This window comes from Nannospalax galili, unplaced genomic scaffold, assembly GCF_000622305.1.
Source record: "Nannospalax galili isolate Female #2095 unplaced genomic scaffold, S.galili_v1.0 scaffold39, whole genome shotgun sequence".
NCBI classification, from domain to species: Eukaryota; Metazoa; Chordata; class Mammalia; order Rodentia; family Spalacidae; genus Nannospalax; species Nannospalax galili.
Window position 1 is genome coordinate 7,562,537 of NW_008346683.1, and position 23,531 is coordinate 7,586,067.

Genomic DNA, 23,531 nt, shown 5'->3' on the forward strand with positions numbered 1-23,531 from the left:
TCTGACAGCCTCTTCTGCCCTCCACAGGCATTGCACAACATGGGTGCACTTACCTACATGCAGGCAATACACGCATACACATAAAATAAAAATAAAATTTTTTAAACAATGAAAATGTAAAAGATGTTAAAAGGATATGGGAATGGAGATATTTTCCAAAATAGAAAGAAAAAATGAGAAAGCCTAAGTAAGTGATGAAGGTCTGTTTCGGTTTGTTATGATATATAAAGGGATAAAAACACACATAATGAGATAAAAAACACACATAATCTTAAAATTTCTATGGTCATAGTTTAGTCAACTAGTTTAAGGAACAAAATGAATATCTAGTCAATGTTTATCTGAGAATCTAGTGCATGAGAATTAAAAGTACAACTGATGGAACTAACCTTATTGGATATTTAACAGCCATAGGTTGAGGACTATACTACTGTGGTCCGAGGGATGTAAAGGACAGTTTTTGCCCCTTTCCCTCCAAGGTTGACTAAGTTCCAAGGGACTATGGAACATCTCTCAAAATGTCCTGTAACTGTGGTGAGTCACCCATCCTCTTGTTCAGGGAGGACATGGAGACCCCATGAGATGGACCTGAACCAGTGTCCAGTCTACAAAGAGGAGGTTCAGTCTACAAAGAGGAGGGTCAATTCAGAGGAAATACCTCATTTATGCTTCCGAGTGAAGCCAGACATGATCGAGCAGGACCTTTGACTTATCTTCACATAGAGGGAACTGGTAAAAGAAAGGAGCCAGAAGCTCCTCCCAAGCCCATGTGACCCCTGAGGAACAGATCCTCAAATGACCTTAAGTGTAAAAATAAATTGATTTATTTGGGCCAACTGTATGGTCTTAAACACCCAAAAGGAAAGTACAAACAAAGAGTAAAGTCATCACTATATTTCTTTAAGAGCTCAAGGGATTATACTTCCCAGACATTAGGCTTAAGTCTATATAAAAAGTTATTTAGGCAATTATTTCTCATTGATGATTTTGTTCCTGACCAGAAAAGTGCTGCTCAGATGTAAGACTTCAAATTTTGGTCTCTAATACTATAGTGCCCACCTGTAGCTAAGAGAGACAACCAGCTATTGTTCTAAAATGATGGATAAATGTGTTTTCTCCCCCTATCTAGAAGTCTTTGAGAGGGAACTGACACTGATTCTAACCACTCCAACAGCTGCCAAATACCTGAAAGCAAATCCTGAATCCATCACTCTAGAGTCCAGCCTTGGAAGACAAAAGAAAAATGAGGAGGAACCCAATAGAGGGATGCTTTTGGAAGCCCTTGTCAAGAAATTCTAATGGACTCTCATATGAACATTTGAAAAAATTGCCCTGTTCTGAATTTTTTCTAGTTCCCTGTCTAGAACTTGTAATGCTAATTACTCTTGCCTTTACTTCTCCTTCACATCTCCTTTTTACAACTGAAAGATTTTCTTTGCCCCTTAGAGATAAAAGTTATACAATTTGGGAGTCTTTTACATAGACCCACTGAAGGGGTACTCCAGTTGCCTCACCCTGAGTCCCTGTTCAGCATGGAAAAGCTAGGGTGGTCTGTGTCCTGATTCTCTATTGGCAATTTGGGTAACCTCTTCTGAGGATGGTGTGATAAGACTAGAAGTAGGACTTGGCTAGGCAGTAAGGGTAAAAAGACCCCAAAGAAAAGCAGCCGATTTCTTGGCTAAAAGTCAAAATGCCCTTGGGCTGCTTAGCAACATACTCTGTTCCAAAGGCCAAAAAATGTCGAAAGTATTTGGGAGCTTGTATCTAATCCTTAAAAGATTTTAGGGTTACCTATTCAGAGGAGGGGAATATTAGAGTAGCCAAAAGCCCCATAAAAATCAATCAATCAATCAAAGAAGAAGAAAGAATACATGAAGTTATCAGAAAAAAGTGATGGGGAGATATGGAAAGAGTTGGAGGGAAGGGAGTGGGCGCGGATTTGATCAAAACACCTTATATGCATGTATGAGATATCAATAAATTATTTATTTTTAAAAAAGAAATATATATGGCCAACAAAAATTTTAAGTGTTCAGTATACTTAGCCATCAGGGAAATACTAATGAAAAATACTAAGATTCCATCTCACCCTGTCAGAATAGCTATCACCAAGAAAACAAAGGACAAGATGGAGAGGTGGCTCAGTGGTTAAGAGCACTGGCTGCTCTTGTAGAGGACCCGGGTCTGATTCTTAGCACCCACATGGCGGTTCATAATTGTCCCTAACTCCAAATCCAGGGAATCCAACAGCTTCTTCTGACCTTTGCAGGTACTCACACCAGTGCACTTACATACATGAAGGCAAAACACTTATGCACATAAAAAAATATAAAAGAGAAAAGAAAAACAGCTGGGCGAGGTGGCACACATTAATCCCAGCACTCAGGAAGCAGAGGCAGGCAGATCTCTGTGAGTTCAAGTCCAGCCTGGTCTACATAATAAGTTCCTGGACAGCTGGGGCTACAGAGAGACCCTGTCTCAAAAATACCTTTAAAAAAAAAAAAAAGAAAGAAAAAGGAAAAACAAACAAACAAACCTGGGTGTGGTGGCTAGCCTGTAATCTGAGCTACTCAGGAGGCTGAAGCAGGAGGATGACAAATCCACAGTCAACCTGTACAATTTAGCATGACCATATCTCAAAATGCAGTTTTTTTTAAATTTTTTAAAATTATTTTTATTTTATGTGTATGCATGTACTGCTTGCATGTACGTAAGTGCACCTGTATCATGCAATGCCGTCAGAAGACAAAAGAGGCTGCTCGAGCCCCTGGAACGGGAGTTTTGAACAGTTATTAGCTGCCATGTGGGTGCTGGAATTTGAAATCAGGTCTTCTGCAAGAACAGTCAGTGTTCTTAACTGGTGAGCCATCTCTCCAGCCCCCAACTATATCTCAAAATGCAGTTTTTAAAGGCTAGGATACAGGGATGGAGAGATGACAGTGGTTAAGAGTTCCTGTTGCTCTTACACCCACATCAGGTAGCTCACAACTGCATGTCACTCCAACACCAGGAAATCTGACACCCTCTTCTGGCCTCTGTGGGCATATCTACACACTTGGCATACACTTACACAGACAAATCTTTTTAAAAAAGACTGGGATACAGCTTAGTAGTAGAGTTTGCCTAGCATGTACAAAGTCCTGGATTCAATAGCTACTACTACCACCACATCAACAAATATAAATCAATAAAAGAAAAGTAAACTCTAATTTTGTCCTTAAGGGTAGTGGCTATAATCACTTTTTTTTTTCTTGGTCTTTTTGAGACAGGGTCCCCCTGTAGCCCCAGCTGGCCTGGAACTCACAGAGATCTGCCTGCCTCTGCCTCCTGAGTGATGGCATTAAAAGCACTATGAATGGTGGTTTCTAATGTCTTTTATTAAAAAAATTACAGAGCAAAGAGCTATTCAGAAATAGCAGGGTTCTTTTAAACCCTTTAAAGGCACAGATCTCTCAAATAATGTACAGAAACTGATGTGTTCCTTATAGAGAAAAATTTATAGGTACTCATTCTTTCCTTATAATTTTATCATTTTTATCTTTTCTTATAATTTTAGAGACTAGTGTTTATTCTTACTAATTTTCAAAGTGTGAATCAGTAAATTGGATTTTTCTTTCTTTCTCTTTGCTAATATGCTCTTTTTCCAATGAAAGCATTTAGTCTATAATTTAATTTTTTTCACTATTTTTCCAACTTTTTAAAAATAATTCTTTTCGAATTATTTTATTTATTTTTGATTGTGTGTGTGTGTGTGTGTGTGTGTGTGTGTTTCTGTATGTGGGTATGTATGTGTAAGCACAGGTGCCAAGGAGTTCAAAGGCATCAGATCCCTGAAACCGGAATTATAGGCAGTTGTGAACTACCTGGTGTTGGGTTCTGGGAATCAAACTTGGATTTTCTGCAAGAGCAGTAGACACTTCACTGCTGAGCCATCTCTCCAGATCCCCAACTTTTTGTTGTTATTGTTGTTTTGAGACATGGTATCTCTGTAGCCCCAGCTGGCCTTGAATTCACAGATCCACCTACCTCTGCTTCCTAGTGCTGGGATTAAAGGCATGCGCCACCATGCCAGACACTGACTTCTTAATACACGTTTTATGTTACAAAAACCAGGTATAGTGGTTCATGTTTGTAATCCCAATATATGAGACCCAAAAAACAAAACAAACAAAAAACAACTAAAAGGTACAATAATGCTACTGTAGGAAATATAAATATTTTAAAAAAGGCCAGGTGTGGTGGCATACACCTTTGATCTCAGCACTCAGGAGGCAGAGGCAGGCAAATTTCTAAGAGACTGGGCCAGCCTGGTCTATACAGTTAGTTCCAGGTCAGTCAGGGCTACATAGTGGAACCCCATCTCAAGGAAAAGAAAAACTTTAAAGAGGGAGAGAGAGAAGAATTAAACCAAAGTATAATGACATGTATAAAAATGCCATAATGAGGAGCTGGAAAGATGGTTCAGTGATTAAGAGCACTGGTTGTTCTTGCAGAAGACCTAGGTTTGAATCCCAGCACCCACATGGCAGCTAACAACTGTCTAGTTACAGGGGGTTATCTAACACCCTCTTCTGACCTCTGCAGGCATTGCACAACACAGATGCACCTACATATATGCAGGTAATACACGCATACACATAAAATAAAAACAGTATTTTTTCTAAATGCCATAATGAAACATTTATTTATTTATTTATTTATTTATTTATTTATTTATTTTTGATCTTTTTGAAACAGGATCTCCCTATAGCCCCAGCTAGCCTGGAACTCACTATGTAGACCAAGCTGGTGTTGAACTCACAGAGATCTTCCTGCCTCTGCCTCCCAAGTGCTGGAATTAAAGGTGTATGCCACCACGCCTGGCTTGAAACCTTTACTTTTTTAAAAAAGATTTTATTTTAAATTATGTGAACGTGTTGTGTGTGTGTGTGTGTGTGTGTGTGTGTGTGTGTGTGTGTTGTGACGAGGAGAGTAGTGGTGAATAATGTGCATGTGAGCGCAAGTACCTGTAAAGGTCAGAAGAGGGCATCAGATCCCCTGGAGATGGAGTTACCCAGACTGCTTGATAGAGGTACTGAGAACCAAACTCAGGTCCTCTTAACCATTAACCTATCTCTCCAGCCCTGAAACCCATTATTTTGTATGATAACTTAATAATAATAAAGGCTAGAAATACAAATATGAAGAAAGAAAAAGTCACACATGATGGCACAAGCCTTTAACCCCAGCACTCAGGAGACCAGAACTCTATGAGTTCAAGGCTAGCCTGGTTTACATTGTGAATTCCAGGTCAGCCAGGGCAAAGCAGTAAGACCCTGTCTCAAAAAAGTTAATAATAAAAAACTTTGAAGAAAGCATACAATTTCAGTTCTCAGATACTTTAGCATGCAGTCTTTCAAGTTTTCTATTTATACAATGAAAAAAATGGGAGTCACAGGTATACTTTATAATCTGCTTTTTGTATCTATCAACACATATTACATCTCCATATCTAAGCTCTCTACAGGTCTCTAGAGTTGCTTATTCATTCAACTGTCTATCTGATCTCATTTTAAATTTAGCATGGTCTAAACAGAGCTCTTACTTTTTCCACAAAGCTATTTTACCCATCTCAGAAAATCATTCTGACTAAAAATTTCAATCCTGCATTCGTCTCTGTCGCTTGCCACAGCCAGTCAGTCAGTTCCATCAGTAAGAACTCCAAAATACATCCTGACTTGATTCATCTCTCTCCTTTCCCACTACTACTACAATCTAAAACACTTTACTACAAGTGCTGCCCAACTTGTCTCTGTGTGTATACGTTTGTGCTACTACAATTTACATTCCACATAACCACCAATGGCTCTTCAAAAAAACATATGGCAAAGCATGTTGTGTCACTTATTCCAATTTCTACAAAACTTACCACTGTACTTTTAAAATAACTCAAATCAGGGCTGGAGAGGTGGCTCAGTGGTTAAGAGCAGTTAGGAGCATTGCAGACAATCCAGCACCCACATGGGGGCTAACAACTATCAGTAACTACAGTTCCAGAGGATCCAACAACTTCTTCTGACTTCTGTGGGCACTGCATGCACATACATGCAGACAAAACACTCATACACATAAAATAAATCCTCAAACCATGACAGAAACCCTAGGTTCAATTCCCAGTATGAAATGAAATAAAACAAGTAAAGCTGACTACAATGTTCAAGACTCTATATATGCAATCTGTCCCATGGTCACCTCTCTAACCCCATTTCTAGACTCTCCCCCCTTTTTTAACTTGGCTCCAATTTTTTGATATATTCCTAAACGTGCCAGATGTTGCCATCTGAGGCCCCATACCTGCTGTGCTCTTACAGTGCTCTTTTATACAAGGAGCTCCTTCTCACCATTTGCAACACATTCAATGGTCACCCCATCACAAAAGCCACTTCTGACCATGCACTGAAATAGCACCAGCCCCCATTTGGTGTCCCCAGAACTCTCTCCTGGCTTCTTATGTCTTTATACACCCACCAGAAGCTAAAGCTGAGCTTATTTTGCTCACTTGACTGCTGCTCATTATCTCCCACCCTCATACCCTCATAGAATATCTTTGAAAGCAGGGATGTTATAAGTCTTGTTCACTGCTGTTTTTTGTTCTGTTTTTTTATTTTTTATTTTTATTTTATTGAGACAAGGTCTCCCTGTAGCCCCAGCTGACCTGGAACTCACTATGTAGACCAGGCTGGCCTTGAACTCACAGAGATCTGCCTGCCTCTATCTCTGCTGTATTCTTAGTCATTCATGCTACAAAACTGTCAGTAATTATTTATTGAAAATGGGGTGGATGTAGCTAGCCTAGTGGCAGAATGCTTTACTAGCATGTATAAGGTCCTAGGTTCAGTCCTGGCCATGGGAAAAAAAAAATCCAGCAACCATCAAGTTGAGGGTGCACTGCCAATACTTTGGGCCAGCCAGTGAGATGGCTCAGTAGGTAAAGGCACTTGCTGCCAATGATGATGGCCTGAACCACTCCATCACATTGTCCTTGAACCACCAATAAATAAAAATGTAAAAATGTAAATGGACATGAGTTCAACATTTTTTAAAATTATTAGAGCTCTAATACTTTTTTTAAAAAACTGTATTTGGTGGTAATTTTATTAATTAACTTTATTTGATAGGGTCATACTATGTAATCCAGGCTAACCTGGAATTTACAATCCTCCTGCCTTAGCCTCCTTAGTGCTGGGATTACAGATGTGTGCCAACACACTGGGCTTTCATGGTACTACTATACATTTACTTATTGTGTGTGTGTGTGCACATACCGCTGCACATGTGTGAAGGTCAGAGGACAACTTGCAGGAGTTGGCTCTCTCCTTCTACTATGAGGGCTCCAGGGATCCAATTCAGATTGTCAGGCTTAGCGGCAAGTGCCTTTACTTGGAGCCATCTTTCCGGCCCTGGTAATTTCAGGTGTACAGGAATCTTGTAAAAATAATACAGAGCTGCCAAATACCTTTTCTTTGTCTTTCCCTAATGATAACACATTTGTTAAAACTAAGAAATTAGTTTTATCTGGGAATGTAGTTCAGTAACAGAATGCTTGCCTACCATGTGCAAAACCCTGGTTTGTTCTCTAGAATGAGAAAATAAATTAATAAAATTACCATTAATGTGATACTATTACCTAAACTTCAGAATTCTTGGATTCTAGCACAGTGTATGACAGTGGTGCAATAGTGGCACTTTTATCTTGGGGGCAATCAACAGCTACCTAATTGGACTTTTTAAAAGCCCACTCAATGGGCAGAAACGCAAGGGTGGTACTGTAAACATAACCAAATACACATGGCTAAAGTGGTCACAGATCTTAAGAGAAAACCCAAAGACCATCCCATTCCTAGACTAATGTAATTTCTTACTATGTGCAAAATATGTATCCTTATATTTACAGATAAATATCCCAGTCACCACTCATCAAAGAAGCTTATTTTGCACCAGTTGGAGACTATTACCAAGTACCACAACTGGTCACAGACAGACACCGTCTATGGAAAGGAATCTTTAAATTCATCCTACATTCAAAGAAAGAGGAATTAATTATACTCCTTGGGAGTGGGGAGTATATAAAATCCTTCCATTTACTTTTTTAAAAGATGTTATTTTACCGCTGGGTGTGGTGGCACATGCCTGTAGTCCCAGCACTTGGGAGGCAGAGGCAGGCGGATCTCTGTGAGTTCAAAGACAGCCTGGTCTACATAGGGAGTTCCAAGCCAGCTGAGGGAAACCCTGCTTCAAAAAGATCAAAAAAAAAAAAAAAGAGAGAGAGATTTTATTTTTATTTTATGTATATGAATATTTTGACTGCATGTATGTAAGTGCACCACCTTTGTGCCTGGTGCCCACAGAGGCCAGAAGAGGAATTGAGATTCCCTGGAACTGAAATTACAGACCAGTGTTAGCCAACATGTAGGTGCTAGAAACCAAACCTGGGTCCTCTAGAAGAGCAGCCAGTGCTCTTACCACTGAGTCATCTCTCTAGCCCTCATTTTTAGTTATAAAAAAGAGGCAATCATATTCACCGTAAGTCTTCTTTAAAATATATTTTTATTTTATGTATACAAGAGTTTTGTCTGCATGCATGTAAGTGAACCCTTGTTATGCAATGCTCTCGGGGCCAGAAGAGAAAGTCAGATCCCTGGGAACTGGATTTATGGACAGTTGTTAGCCGTCATGTGGGTGCTGGTAATGGAACCTGGGTCCTCTGCAAGAACAGCCAAGTGCTCTTAATCGCTAAGCTATCTCTCCAGCCCCCTTTTGTAAGTCTTAAAGGTAGATGTTATATGAGTACCTAAAGAAAGAACTGGATTTAAGTACTCTTACCTACCAGTATCAAGATACCAAAGATCCTTGCAGCAAACTTGACTATTCAGTGCTTTTTTGTAGCCATCTCTTCCACTCCAAAAATATAATCGAGTGCCAATTGCAACAGCACAGTGTCCAGCTCTTGGTCTTGGTCTTGAATTTTTTTTGTCTTCCTGAGAATCTGACACTAGAGTGGTCCACTCTGCTGTATCTGAAAGAAGGAAGAAATTTCCATGACTCAGCTATTGATCTTAAGCAATAAAGTAACAAAATCATTTCATTAACAAATGCCATTTCAATGAGCAAGTCTCAAAAGACTCACCTAGATTTAGGTAAGAAAATGAACTGGTACATCTCCATTCACAATCGTGAGGTGAATTCTCAGTATTTTCCCCCTTATGTGGAACCCATCCACCAAAAATGTACATCCTAGGCAACAACAACAAAAAAAATCAAGAATATAAAGTAGTAGCTTAATTTTACTTTTGGATTTGAAATGTCAAGAATGAATTTGTTGACTCAAAACTTTAGAACTATTTACTCATTACATCATCAAGTTAATAGTATAGATATGAAAAAAAAAGTCTTTTTTTTTTTTTTAAAGAGTTTACCATTTTAAGCCAGGGTGGTACACATCTGTAGTCCTAACTATTTGGGAAGCTGGGTAAGGAGAAAGATTATTTAAGCCCAGTAGTTTAAGGCCACACTGGGAAACATAAGAAGATTCTACCTCAAAAATAAAAACAACAATAACAACAACAAAAAATTTGAACAGGGCGTGGTGGCACATGCCTTTAACCCCAGTACTCAGGAAGCAGAGGCAGGTAGATCTCTGTGAGTTTGAGGAGTCTGTTCCACATAGTGAGTTATAGGTTAGCCAGATCTACATAGTGAGACCCTGTCTCAAATAAATAAATAAATAAATTTTATAATTTTATGACATAGTAACAAATCAAAATTATTCTCTCTGGCAAGTTAGTTTAAGTGGGGAATGTTTCAAGTATAATACATTTGGCAATCAATCCTGTGTGTAATATAGTAAGGATACCTCAGTCAGAAGACAAATGGTCTATGACATCCAAAGCCAACTGTACAGAACAGTGGCTGCATGGTGAGTGTTAACTGTCAACCTGACAGGATCTGGAATCACCCAGGAGAAAAGTCTCCATGCACAGCTTTGAGAGATTATATTGATCATGTTCATTGAGGTGGGAAGACTCACACTAAAAATGGGCAGCACCAGCCTCTGGGCTGGGGTTCTGGACTATATAAAAGAGAGCAAACTGAGCACAGGCATTCATCATTCTCTGTTTCTTGATTGCAAATGCTCCAAGCTGCTGCCACTATGACTCCCCAACAGGAGGGACTATGAGCTGTGAGCCAAATTAACACTTTCTTCTAAGCTGCTCTGTCAGGGTATTTTATCACAGCAACAGAAAAGTAACCAAGGCAGTGATCACATGAATTTCACGTAACTTTAGGTCACTGCTATTACTTAAATTTAAAAGCAAACTTTTTAAGCCTGATGTAGTTGTGAATGCCTGTAGTCCAAACTTCTTGAGAGGCCGAGGCAAAAGAATGTCTTGAACTAGGCCAATGGGATATGTAAGTTTATAATCCCAGGTAGGGAGGCTGAGCAAGGAAGAGCACAAGTTTGAGGATTGAGGACTACATGGACTACAGATCCAGTTTAGGGCCAGCGACTTAGTAAGACCTTGTCTCCAAATTAAAAAAAAAAAAAGATTGGTGGTAACAGCTCCATCATATGACACTTGTGAGTTATACATAAGACACTTGCTTAAACTCTAGTGCTGTTAAAATATAGCTGGGTGTGGTGGTACATATCTTTAGTCTCAAAGGCAAGGAGATCTCTGTGAGTTCAAGACCACCCTGGTCTACATAGTGAGTTCCAGGCCAGTTGGGGGTACAGGGAGTCCCTGTCTCAAAAAGACCAAAAAAAAAAAGGATATGTTTCCCAGCAGCCTATAGGTCCTTTAGACCCCAATACTTGCTGAAGGAAAAAGGATCACTGGGCAGAGCTTAGAACTCACATGAACACATGCCAACTGGAGAGGCTCTCTTTATTATACAACAGAAATTGAATTTTTTAAAAAAGAACACCTAAGATTCTTTTTAGTGTATTTTAGAAGATTTTGTTGCAATGTGAAGATTCTCTTTGGTTTTAAAGTTGTTTTTAAATATTTTATTTTTTATTTTATGTGTATGCGTGTATTGCCTGTATGTAGGTTAGTGTACCTGTGTCATGCAATGCCCACAGAGAACAGAAGAGGCTGTTGGATCCCCTGGAACTGGAGTTATGGACAGTTGTTAGCTTCCATGTGGGTGCTGGGATTCGAACCCAGATCTTCTGCAAGAACAACCAGTGTTCTTAACCACTGAGCCTTCTTTCCAGCCCTTAAGGTTGTTTTGGGGTGTTTTCTTTTTTTTTTTTTTTTTCGGTCTTTTTGAGGCAAGGCCTCCCTGTAGTCCGAGCTGTCCTGGAACTCACTATGTAGACCAGGCTGGCCTCCCAAGTGCTGGGATTAAAGGCTTGTGCCACCACACCCAGCCCCTTAAAGTTGTTTTTAAAAAGCAACTAGTTGCTGGGCGTGGTGGCGCACACCTTTAATCCCAGCACTTGGGAGGCAGAGGCAGGCGGATCTCTGTGAGTTTGAGGCCAGCCTGGTCTACATAGTGAGTTCCAGGACAGCTGGGGCTACAGGGAGACCCTGTCTCAAAAAGATTTGAAAAAAAAAAAAAGAAAAGAAAAAGCAACTAGTGATTCTCAATTACAGCTAGTAGTTTCCTAAAACATTACATTGAAAGTGAAATCCTTTCACTATGAACTACTTCTTAGGTTTTATTTAAGCAGTACTTCTAATAATGGCCCATTGCTGCACAAACCTGCTGCTGGTGGTGGTATAGAACCTTTCTGCAGTGCTCCAATGTGTATCAGTCACCTTTCTAAGTACTTTTTATGTATGGATCCATTTAATCTCCACAATGCCTTGTGAAGTAGGTCTAACTTTAATCTCCATTGTACCTTGAGTGAGGCAGATTCTGTTTTCTTGCCCCAGGCTATACACAGCAAGTACCAAAGGTAGACTTGAGTTCAAGCAATCTATAGAAAATCCATACTCAAATCATAATCTCTGTATTTCCATTCAGAGCATGCAGCCAAGTGCAGACACGTGAAAAGCAACAGGGCGGCAGGTGTGCCAACCCTGCCAACAGAGGACAGGGCAGCTGACAGCACCCTGCCTTACACCTAGGTAATGCCCACTCCAGAAGGGCATGGTGAGGAAGCTAAGGAGGTATCAAAGACATAATGAAAACAAAATGAATGGTGTGCAAGGTATTTCAGCTTCCATAGACCAATTATTTTAGCCGCAGTGGCTAAGCACAAGGAGACAATTGTTAAGTTCTATAATGTTAAGTTCTATAATGCCAGAAAGAAGCATCATTACTTTTCTCTGCATGTATTTTTAAGTTGCTAAAAATGAAAAACTCCCCTGCATTAATATATGCTTGTATTGTTTGAGCTTTTTGCAGTAAGCATGCACTACTTTCATAATTAAAAATTTTCCGTTTTGAAAACAAAACAAAAAAAATGAAATCCCCAACACAAACAACAAAAAGAAGTGCCATACCTGTTTCCTATAACACTGGCTGTATGAAGGCTTCGTGGAAGCGGTACTGTTCCTTTAGTTTCTGGTTTTGACCATGACATAGTTTCTAGAAATAAAAATAAGTATATCAGCACCTTGATCTAATAATACATAAAGCACCTCAAAATAGAACAAAAGAAGTACTTATCAATGAAGCAAAAATGTTTCACAACAGTTATTTGAATGTCAACTTAAACATTTCAAATGACAAAAACTGTCAATCAGAAATCTACTTACACTTGAATTTAGCATTTATAATGCAGAAATGTGCTTAGAGTGACACCAATTTTGAGTTAAGAATATTGGTGATTTTAATATTTTAAATAAGAGCACAATTCATAGAAGATAGTCAGAGGTGAGAGGCACATCTATCCTCTAATCATTCATTTCTAGAATTCCTTTAGAAAGAGCTACTTCAGAGTTTTCCACTGGCTAGCAATATTGCTAAGGCTACATCTCCTGCAGATACAGCAAACACATAAAATGAGCAACTCAACCAGACACTTTTTACTAAAGGGAGAGGGTATTGCTGACAATTACATAGGACAGTAAGTATAAAGCAGGACCATTCCAGACAAACCAGGACCTATAATGATTCTAAATGGTACAAAGGAGAGTTACTACCATTTTTCACCCTGATTGATGACATTTCAGCTGCTCCTGAGACTGTAAGTGCTGGCTGTACTCTTAGTGTGACTTGTTAAACATTTTAATCAAAAATATTTTGGGGGCTGGAGAGGTGGCTCAAGGGTTAATAGCACTTGTTGTTCTTCCAGAGGAACAGGGTTTCCAGCACCCACATGGTGGCTCTGTCACCCTCTTCTGGGCTTCTCAGGCATTACACACATGTCAGTATACACACAGGCAATTAAAATACTTGTACAAATAAAAATAAATAAGCCATTAAAAAATATTTTCAGCCGGGTGTGGTGGCACACACCTTTAATCCCAGCACTTGGGAGGCAGAGGCAGGTGAATCTCTGTGAATTCGAGGCCAGCCCAATCTACATAGACAGTTCCAGGCCAGCTGGGGCTACAGGGAGACACTATCTCAAAAAGAAAGAAATTTTTTTCAGAGCATTTCAAATTTTCCTTTATTAATCACAAGCAATTCCTGAATCAAATTATGCTTACCTAAGTCAAGCTGCCATAGGTCATCCAGGCGAGCACCACACATTCCACCAAAAACATACATCTTAGGACTTCCAGAATCTTTTTTACAATATATAACAGCTGTATGGGATTCTCTTGGAGAAGGTACAGTGCCTTTAGTGAGTGGAATGCTCCAACCCACAACACCAGAACCATGCTGTAGTTCCAACTCATAGAAATCATTTAGATATCTAGGATATCATGGAAGAGATTAAAATGCTCAGATAACATATCTTTTATTTGCTTTATTTCTACTCATAAGCATAACATATACTAGCCAGACATGGTAGTACATGCCTGTAATCATAGCACTCAGGAAGTTGAGGCAGGAGAATGGTGAGTTCCAAGACAGCTTGAACTACACAGAGACACCCTATCTCAGAAAAAAAAGAAAAAAAGAAAAAGAAAGAAGGACTAGAGAGATGGCTCAGCAGTTAAGAGCACTTATTCTCTTGTAGAGAATCAAAGTTTGGTTTCCAGCACCCATATAGGGAGGCTTCTGACCTCAATAGGCATGGCACACACAGTGCACATAAACTCATATAGACACACACATACATTTAAAATAAATAATTTTGGGGGGCTGGAGAGATGGCTCAGTGGTTAAGAGCACTGGTTGTTCTTGCAGAGGACCCAGGTTCGAATCCCAGCACTCTCATGGCAGCTAACAACTGTCTGCAGCTCCAGTTCCAGGGGATCCGACAGCCTCTTCTGCCCTCCACTGCACAACACGGGTGCGCTTACCTACATGCAGGGAATACACTCATACACATAAAATAAAAATAATAAAAATATAGATATAGTAAAAAGAAATATTAACAAAGAAGTTAAATATGCACCTGAAACCCCAGCACTTGGGAGGCAGAGGCAGGTTTAAGGCTAGCCTTGAGTATGAGACCATCCTGGTCCATGTAAATAAATTTTGTTTTAAATATTTTATTATTTTTATTTTATGTGTATGAGTGTATTGCCTGCATGTATGTGAGTGCACCCGTGTTATGCAATGCCTCGGAGGTCAGAAGCTTTTGATTCCCCTGGAACTGGAGTTAAGGACAGTTCGTAGCTGCCATGTGGGTGCTGGGAATTGAACCCAGATCCTCTGCAGGAGCAGTCAGTGTTCTTAACCACTGAGCCATCTCTCTAGCCCCTAAATAACTTTTTTAAAAGAAAAAAATACGTATGTTTACTGCAACATGCTTACTATAAAAAAAAATCATATAGTACAGAAAGGCACTAGGAGAGCAGAACTCCTAGATGATTCACTCCGTATACATTTATCAAACCCTACTATGTGTCAGGCACTCTTCAGGACTTAGTGAAAAACAAAAACTCTTACTATCCTTCAGCCAACATTTTTACCAACAACACAGTCCCCAAAACATCTGACATTCTTTCCACCAGGGGATGAGGTTCAAGTCCTCCCCCCTTAATTCTAGGCTAGTTTGTGACTGCTTTAAGCAATAGGATAGATGAAATGAAATTATGTAACTTCAAAGGCTGGGTCACAGAAGGCCAATATAATCTCACTATAATATGGCTTATGGAACCCTTAACCACCACATATAATAAATGGCTACTGAAATCACTATCTGAAAAAGGGCACATGAGAGGCCAGGGATGCAGCTCAGTTGGCAAAGTACTTACCTAGCATGCACAAAGCCCTCAGTTGAGTCCTCATGAATAAACCAGGCACGGTGGCACATGCCTATAATCCCAGAACTCAGCAGGTAGAGCAGAGGGATTAGAAGTTCAAGGTTATCTTTGGCTACACAATCAGTCAGGGCCATATGAGAGTCTGCCTCACAGTAGCCATACCAGCAAGCATGTGAGGTCATAGTTCCAGTTGAATCTACCTTCAGCTCTCTGCGAGGTATCAGACATGGGGAGGACCATTCAAGCTTTCCCTGAACTCTTCACTTACTGAGTTTATATGAGCATTAAGTTTACAGAACATAAGAAAAGTTAATACTTTGCATCATTAAATTTTGGTGAAGTTTATTACATAGCACTAGATGACTAGAACAATCACTACTGACAGTATCTTGGCAAATACCTTTAAGACATCGCTCTATGGATATCCACATATGGATACATCACGAGGTATATAACAAGTACTGTTTTGCAGCCTTTTTTGCCCATGATAATGTCAGAGTGATGTCCTAAATAGCTTCTTTAATTTAGAAACTGGCATTAAACTAATCTGTGATGTGTATGTTTTCAGCAAAATGACTTTGTGTGTGTGTGTGTGTGTGTGTGTGTGTGTGTGTGTATGCAAGTGCATGTGTTATGTGTGTATGTGTGTGTGGAGGCCAGAGGTTGACACTGGGTGTCTTCCTCAATCACTCTTCACCTTCTATATTGAGATAGTCTGTCCTTGAACCCAGAGCTCACAGTTGGTTTTGGCTAGTCTGGCTAGCCAGCTTGATCCAGGGATTGATTCTATTTTTGCCTCTTGCCAGCTGGGATTACAGGCAGGCCACCATATCCACCTACTTTTTATGTGGGTTCTGGGGACCCAAACACTAGTCCTTGCACTTGCACAGCAAGAGCTTTACCTTCTGAGCCATCTCCCCAGCCCAAAAATGACTTTTGTAAAGATCTATTTCCTACTAAAATTTTACTCAAGTAAGTATAAAACATTTAGGGCATATAAAGTCTCAACGTTAGGCGCGCGCATGTGTATGTGTGTGTGTGTGTGTGTGTGTGTGTGTGTGTGTGTGTGTAAAAAAACTGGAGAAAAATAATTCAGAATTCTGTCTAGAAAAAATACATCTAAAAAAGAATATGTTGGATAAAAGAAATTGTAGTGTAAAGAAATGACCAATTTACAATTATATTTAAATTGGCATTCATGATAGAGTTGTTAAGTCTAATCACTAAGAAATACTGAATGAAAGGAAAGTTTTTCCTTAACATGACTCTGATCTAGAATAAGACTCAATAATATATGCAAAACACAGAAAATGATGCTAAGAGAATAATAACTGACTCCCCAAAATGACAAGATGCTTTCAGTGTAAGGGTAATAATTCTGAACAGCTAGGAAAGCACAGAAGTAGCAGGTATAGCCAAGAGAAACAGAGGAAAACAAGAAATGAAAATGAAGCGCAGTAGATGGAAAGCATTTGGTAAAATGGTTCTTCAAAAAGACCCACCATAGCAATGTCAAAAGAAAGACAAATTGAAAACAAAACAGTATACACCACAGAAAAAAATCAAATGTTCTTAACACAAAAGAATTCTAGCCAGGTATGGTGGTTCACACCTGTAATCCCAGTGTTTAGAAGATGCTGAGACAGGAGGATTACTCCAAGTTTGAGGCCAGCTTGGGTTATACACTAAGACCCTATCTGCAAAAACAGCAACAAATAATAATTCCTAAAAATTAGGACTAGAGAGATGGCTTGGCAGTTAAGAGCACTGGCTGCTCTTATAGAGGACTCAGGTTTGATTTCCAGAATCTATATGGCAGCTAACAATCATCTGTAACTCAGTTCCAGGGTTTCCAACGCCTTTTCTTCGGGCCTTTGTGGGCACTTAAATACATGGAAGCAAACACTCAGACACACAAAAAAATAATTCCTAAAAATCAAAATAATGATGAGTCACACAATAAATATAAACAGCCTAATGAAGGCATAGGCAAAATTATTACTGTGTATGTATATTATATATATATGTACATGTATATAATAAATAATAGCAATGTTAATTCAACAAAGTATGAAATAATTCTGTTAACAATAAAGTGATATCTAACTAGGAATTAAAAGGTAGTTCATATTTAAGAGGTTAATGATAACATTAAAAAATTCATGAATTAGGGGCTGGAGAGATGGCTCAGCAGTTAAGAGCACTGACTGATCTTGCAGAGGACCCAGGTTCGATTCCCAGCACCCACATGGCAGCTACAAACCACCCTTAACTCCAGTTCCAGGGGATCCAATGCCTTTTTCTGACCTCTGCGGCACTGCACGACATAGGTGCACTCACATACATGCAGGCAATACACTCATATACATAAAATAAAAATAATAAATTTTTTAAATATTTTTTAAAAAACACACAAAAATTTGTTCACTATTAAGTTCAACAAGATAAACTTTAATCTTTACAATGTTTCTAACCTAAATCATAAAATAAGCTCTTGATCTACAGCATACCTGGGAACATTGTTGTTTGAATCCTCACTTTCATTTGCCAGACCACCAAACAAATAGCATTTGTTACCATATAAAGAGAAACTATGTCCAAGCCGAGGACAAGGAGGTAAACCAGAAGAAGGAGGTTGGGGTTTCACTTTTTTCCATAACCAACGACTTGCCTAGAAAAGAATACAAACATATTTACATAGAACTCAGGAAATCATTCCTACTCCTATACTGCCAATAGCTCAACATCATACCAATACATTTTATTTTTAATTTTTTCAAAATTTTATTTTGTTTTTATCTGTATGTTTTGCCTGGATGTATGCAAGTGTAACCATGTTGTGCAAAGTCCACATATGCTATAAGAGGTTGTCAGACACCCAGGAACTGGAGTTACAGATGGTTGTTAGCCACCGTGTGGGTGTTAAGAACTGAACCTAGGTCCTCTGCAAGAGTAGTCAGTGCTCTTAACGACTGAGTCATCTCTCCAACCCTAATGCCAATACATTTTAATCTGAGTCTCATCAGAAAGTCCAATAAGCTACTTTGGGGACAAAAGGCAAATAAGCAGCCCACTTTTGAAATTAAAATATATTCTAGTAAAGCTGGCTGTGGTAGCACACAGCTGTAATCCAATCACTTGTGAGGCGGAGACAGGCTCTGAAAGTTATCCTTGGTTATACAACAAGTTAAAGGGCAGCCTGGGCTGTGTGATATTTGTCTCACAAAAGATATATATATATATATATGTGTGTGTGTGTATATATGCACACATATATATACACTATGTGTGTGTGTATGTATGTATGTGTGTTAGTAAAACTACAGATGAATCTTCTACACAGATTTCTATAATAATCTTAATAATAAATACTACCAGTTCTAATTTTTCTCAAGTGAAAAATTAAGTATTTATTATATATAATTTTAAGGTTAGATGTAATTTTGTTGTTCGTTTTTTGAGACAAGGTCTCACTATGCAGCCCTTGCTAGCCTGGAACTTGCTTTGTAGATCATGCTTGACTTGAACTCACAAGATTCACCTGCCTCTGCCTTGTGCTAGGATTAAAGGCATGTGCCACCCCACTCAGCCAGGTTAGAGATAATTACTTGGAGATAATTATAAGCTTACTTATGGATATTTGGTAATATATAACGCTAAATATTTTAACCTTTAAATTTTAAAAAAACAACTCATTTAACAAACTGAACTCCAAAACTCATTCTCTGGCCAGGAGAATCTTTATCTGAGACTATTTTTGAAATGGTTGCTTGCAAATAAATACAACCCATCCATACATGCCAACTGGCAGATTCATCATGATAATGGCCCTGGGAACAGATCAAGAACAGTCAACAAGGGCTGAGTCTGGTTTAATAAGCAAATCAAATTTAGAAAGGTTATATGAAAGTATAACCTCAAGCTGCATGCCTGGGGCGGGGGACAAGGTGGGGGGGGGATTAGTACTAGGAAAGGTAATAATGATTCCTCTGATACTAAGGCAATGGTTTTCAAAGTATGGTCTGGAAACTTGATAGAAATGCAAATTCAAGTCCCTCTGCACACAATGCTGACTCCAGCCCTGGAGGCTGGGTTCAGCAATCTGTTTCCACCAGTCAGTACTCCAAGTACTCCAGTGGTAAGCTAAAGTTGAAGGACAATTACACTAAGATACAAAAATTTAAACATGTAACACACACAAGTAATGTTAAGATCTTTATGCTATAAATGTTTCATCTGGCACAAGAAAAGACATTAGATACTGTAACTTTTAAGTGGTAGAAACATTTTCTTTGAAGCTATAAAACGTGGAGCACCTGTTGTACTTATGCTAATGAAATATTTTGTCATCTTTTCAAGAATTATGACTAAGTTCATTATTAGAGCTCCAAACTGAAATGATAAACGTGAAATACACTTACTTGCAATTCATATAACTCACTGCTGTATCTTCCATATTCAACCATTCCCCCAAACACTAATATTCTGGTACCATCACAGACAAATCCATGGGCAGCACAGCCTGGAGGGATGTCTCCTCTAACCGCTGGTAGAAACCACTGATTTGTAACTAGTTCCCCAAAACAAAAATAAAATCAAATGTAACAAATAACAGTTACAACATATTTTCTGTTTGTACTTTATAATCTGTATTATGTAAAAATTATATATACTTGGATATATATTATTATATGTAATACATAATTTGCATTCCAGGTCTTTCAGGAGTTCTCAACTGGGGATGATTTTGCCCTGCCTAGAGTATACTGATTTTTCAATGTCTTAACACAATTTTAGTTGTCACAACTGGAGATGGAGGTACCGCTATCAAATTGTGGGTAGAATTCAGGGATGCCAGATGTATCTTACAATATACAAGGTAGCCCCACAGGAAAGAATCCACTGTCCCAAAATGTCAATAGTGCTGCTGTTGAAAACACTAATCTGCATCACTTAACTCATTTTTTTTAAAATATTGCTGGGTGTGGTGGCACAGGCCTGTAGTTTAAGCACTCTGCAATCCCAGGAGGCAGAGGCAGGCAGATCTCTATGAGTTCAAGGCCAACCTGGTCTATATACTGAATTACAGGCCAGCTCCAGCTACAGGGAGACCCTGTCTTAAAAGGAGCAAAAAAATACATATACATTTTTTATATGTGTATGAGTGTTATTGCCTCATGTGTGTAAGTGCACCCATGTTGTGTAGTGCCCGAGGTGGTCAGAAGGCAGTGGATACCCTGGAGTTACAGACTGTTGTTGGCTGCTATGTGGGTGCTAGGAATCAAACCTGGGCCCTGTGCAGCCAGTGCTCTTAATCACTGAGCCATCTCTCCAGCCCCTCACTTAACTTTTTTTTAAAAAATACTATTATTATTGTATGTATACGTGTGTATTCCCTGCATGTATGTAAGTATACCCATGCTGTGCAAATTATTCGGAGGTCAGAAGAGGGCGTCAGATTCCCCTGGAACTGGAATGACAGATGGTTGTTAGTTGCCATATAGGTGCTGGGACTCAAACCTGGTTCTCTGCAAGAGCAGTCAAGTGTTCTTGACCACGGAGCCATCTCTCCAGCCCCTGCATCAATTAACTCTTACAACAGCCTAGTGGGTAGCATCTCCACAATACAAGTGGAAAACCTGAGTTTCAGAAAGATTTGATAACTTTAATGCTAATCTTCGACAACTGGCAAAGCAAAATTCAAAAATAGGTCTAATTTATTACTTTTTAAACTTTATATGGTGGAGTCCTAGGGGGCGAGGAGGCAAGAGGAGAGGCTGAGGAAATAAAATGTCTCCTACGGTCTTAAACCTTTAGATGACTGTGATCAAGTTGTTTCATCAGAGAAAAGCTGGTCACGCGATAGAGCGACCCCAAATGCAGTCATTAGTCTTACACCAAGGAAACATTTCCAGGGATCGCTGCAGTAGTTACAAATGGAGAAAATGGAATGAATGCCAGCTTCCATGCGAGTCCACGGAGGTGGGCGCTTGGCAGTGCTGAGTATGACAGTCCTCTTTCGGAGGACCAGTCAGGGCGCAGCCAGGTCTCACCCACAGATCCCTTCCGCGCCAGCTTCGGGGAAATCTTGACCGCTTCCGCCAGATACTGGGTGTGCGGGCGCTAAAGGACCAGAGGCCTCCTCACCCTCCAGCTCTTCCTCACAAGGAGGGAAGGGAAGGCCAAAGAAGGCAAGAGGCCGGAGGAGTTCGGGCTGCGGGCAGGCGTGGCTTCTGGCAGTGAAGGGACTGGCCGGGGAGGAGAGGCCCGGGCCGTTTGGAGCCCGGCTCTCACTGCGGTCCGCGGACAGGGCTGGGCCGGGGCGTCGCGATGCCCGCCTGGGGAGTCCGGTCCAGCCCGCGGGCCCGCCACGCCCAAACTGCCATCCAGCACGCGGCGAGCGGGCCGGTCCAGCCCAGCACTCCCGCCGGCCGGCGGGCCGCGGAGACAGTGACTCGGCGGTGACAGCTGTCAGGCCCACGTCCGCGGCGCCGCCCCTCCCCCTCCGCCGCGCCGCCCGGCCGCCGCCTACCCGTGTTGTAGACGTGCAGCTCGTCCGCGATGCCCTCGTTGCCCCCGCCGAAGATGATCATCAGCTCCCGGATGGCCACCGCTCGGTGTCCGTGCCGGGCGCGGGGCACCGGCCCTGTGAAGGAAGAAACCCGCCTCCAGTTGAGGAGGCTGGGAGCCGCCATCTTCCCAACCCCCGCCCCTCGGCCCACAATGCCCCTCGCGCTCCGGCGCCACGGCTCGGCTCCGGGACCGGGCAGTCGCTGCCTCCAGCCGCGGGAGGGGCGGCACGTGATGTGGCAGGCCCCGCCTCCAGCCGGGGGCGACCTGGACCAGCTCCCAGCTCCCCAGCCAGCCCTGCTCACCCAAGGCCTCCGGTACAGCCCGTTCCTTTCCTTTCCGTGCAACCTTTTTTTGTTGTGTTTTTTGATATTTTTTTATTTTATGTTTATTTTCTGCATGTTTGTAAGTGCACCCGTGTCGTGCAATGCCCACTGACGTGGTCAGAAGAAGTTGTCAGATCCTCTACTCCTGGAGTTACCGTGTGGGTGCCGGGAATCGAACCCGGGTTCTCTGCAAGAGCAGCCAGTGCTATTAACCACTCTAGCCATCTCTCCAGCCCCTCCGTGTACTTTTTTTTTCACTTTAAAATGATATATTTTAATTTTTATTCATACACACATACAAAGAAAACCTCAACAAATTAAACACAAACCAACCAACCCAAGGAAATTCTGTCATTTGTGACAATGGGTGAGCCTGTAGGACACGTTAAGTGAAATGAACCAGACTCCAGAAGAACAAACACCACGTGATGTCACTAATATGTGGACTCTGAAAACATGAAACGTGGAGAAGTAGAGCGTGGAATGATGACTGAGGGTTGCCATGGGGATGAGGAAATGCAGAGCAGAGTGAATGAAGTTTCAGTGGAACAGGAAAGTGAAGATCTATCACACACGGTTGTTATTAACTCCAGTTAATAATAATGTAGATTTCAAAATTGCTAAAAGAGTAGATTTTTAAATGTTCTCCCTACACGAAAACAAATACCTATGATTCTAGATAATTAGCTTAATATAATCCTACAATATTTGCAGATATGAAAAGATTTTATTCTACAAATTTTTTTCTTCTTCTTTGATTTATTTATTTTTATAGGGCTTTTGGCTACTCTAACATTCCCCTGTCTGAAGAGTTAACCCTAAAATCTTTTAAGGGTTAGATACAAGCTTCCAAATACTTTAAACATTTTTGGCCTTTGGAACAGAGGATGTTGCTAAGCAGCCCAAGGACATTTTGATTTTTAGCCAAGAAACTGGCTACTTTTCTTTGGGGGTCTTTTTACCCTAACTGCCTAGCCAGTTCCTACCTCCTAGTCTTATCATGCCATCCTCTGAAGGGGTTACCCAAATTGCCAATAGGGAATCGGGACACAGACCGCTCTGGCTTCTTCCATGCTGAACAGGGACTCAGGGTGAGGCAATTGGAGTACCCCTTCAATGGGTCTATCTAAAAGACTCCCAAATTGCATAATTCTTATCTCTAAGGGGAAAAGAAAGTCCTTGAATCATGAATAGGAAATGTGAAGAAGTAAAGGCAAGGGCATTGCAAGTTCTAGAGAGAGAACTAGAAAAAAGTCAGAATGGCAATTTTTTTCAAATGTTCATATGAGAGTCCATTGGAATTTCTTGACAAGGGCTT

The 23,531-nt window shown here is 40.4% G+C and overlaps 1 protein-coding gene across 3 annotated transcripts in view; it reads right to left on the reverse strand.

The window, feature by feature from the left end:
* Hcfc2 (host cell factor C2) overlaps positions 1 to 22,330 on the reverse strand; it is a 53,388-nt gene extending 31,058 nt beyond the window's left edge. The window contains exons 1-8 of one of the 3 annotated variants that reach the window (XM_029568356.1): positions 21,042 to 21,989; positions 20,838 to 20,956; positions 19,739 to 19,887; positions 17,828 to 17,988; positions 13,647 to 13,855; positions 12,495 to 12,579; positions 9,167 to 9,273; positions 8,867 to 9,055 (exon numbers count right to left, since the gene is read on the reverse strand). In XM_029568356.1, the coding sequence (XP_029424216.1) occupies positions 8,867 to 9,055; positions 9,167 to 9,273; positions 12,495 to 12,579; positions 13,647 to 13,855; positions 17,828 to 17,988; positions 19,739 to 19,887; positions 20,838 to 20,883 (946 nt within the window). In that variant the 5' untranslated portion in view covers positions 20,884 to 20,956; positions 21,042 to 21,989. Of the gene's footprint in view, positions 1 to 8,866; positions 9,056 to 9,166; positions 9,274 to 12,494; positions 12,580 to 13,646; positions 13,856 to 17,827; positions 17,989 to 19,738; positions 19,888 to 20,837 lie in introns of all 3 variants that reach the window. The other 2 variants (XM_008843152.3, XM_029568355.1) reach the window with 2 other exon arrangements.
* Between the last annotated feature and the right edge of the window lie 1,201 nt (positions 22,331 to 23,531).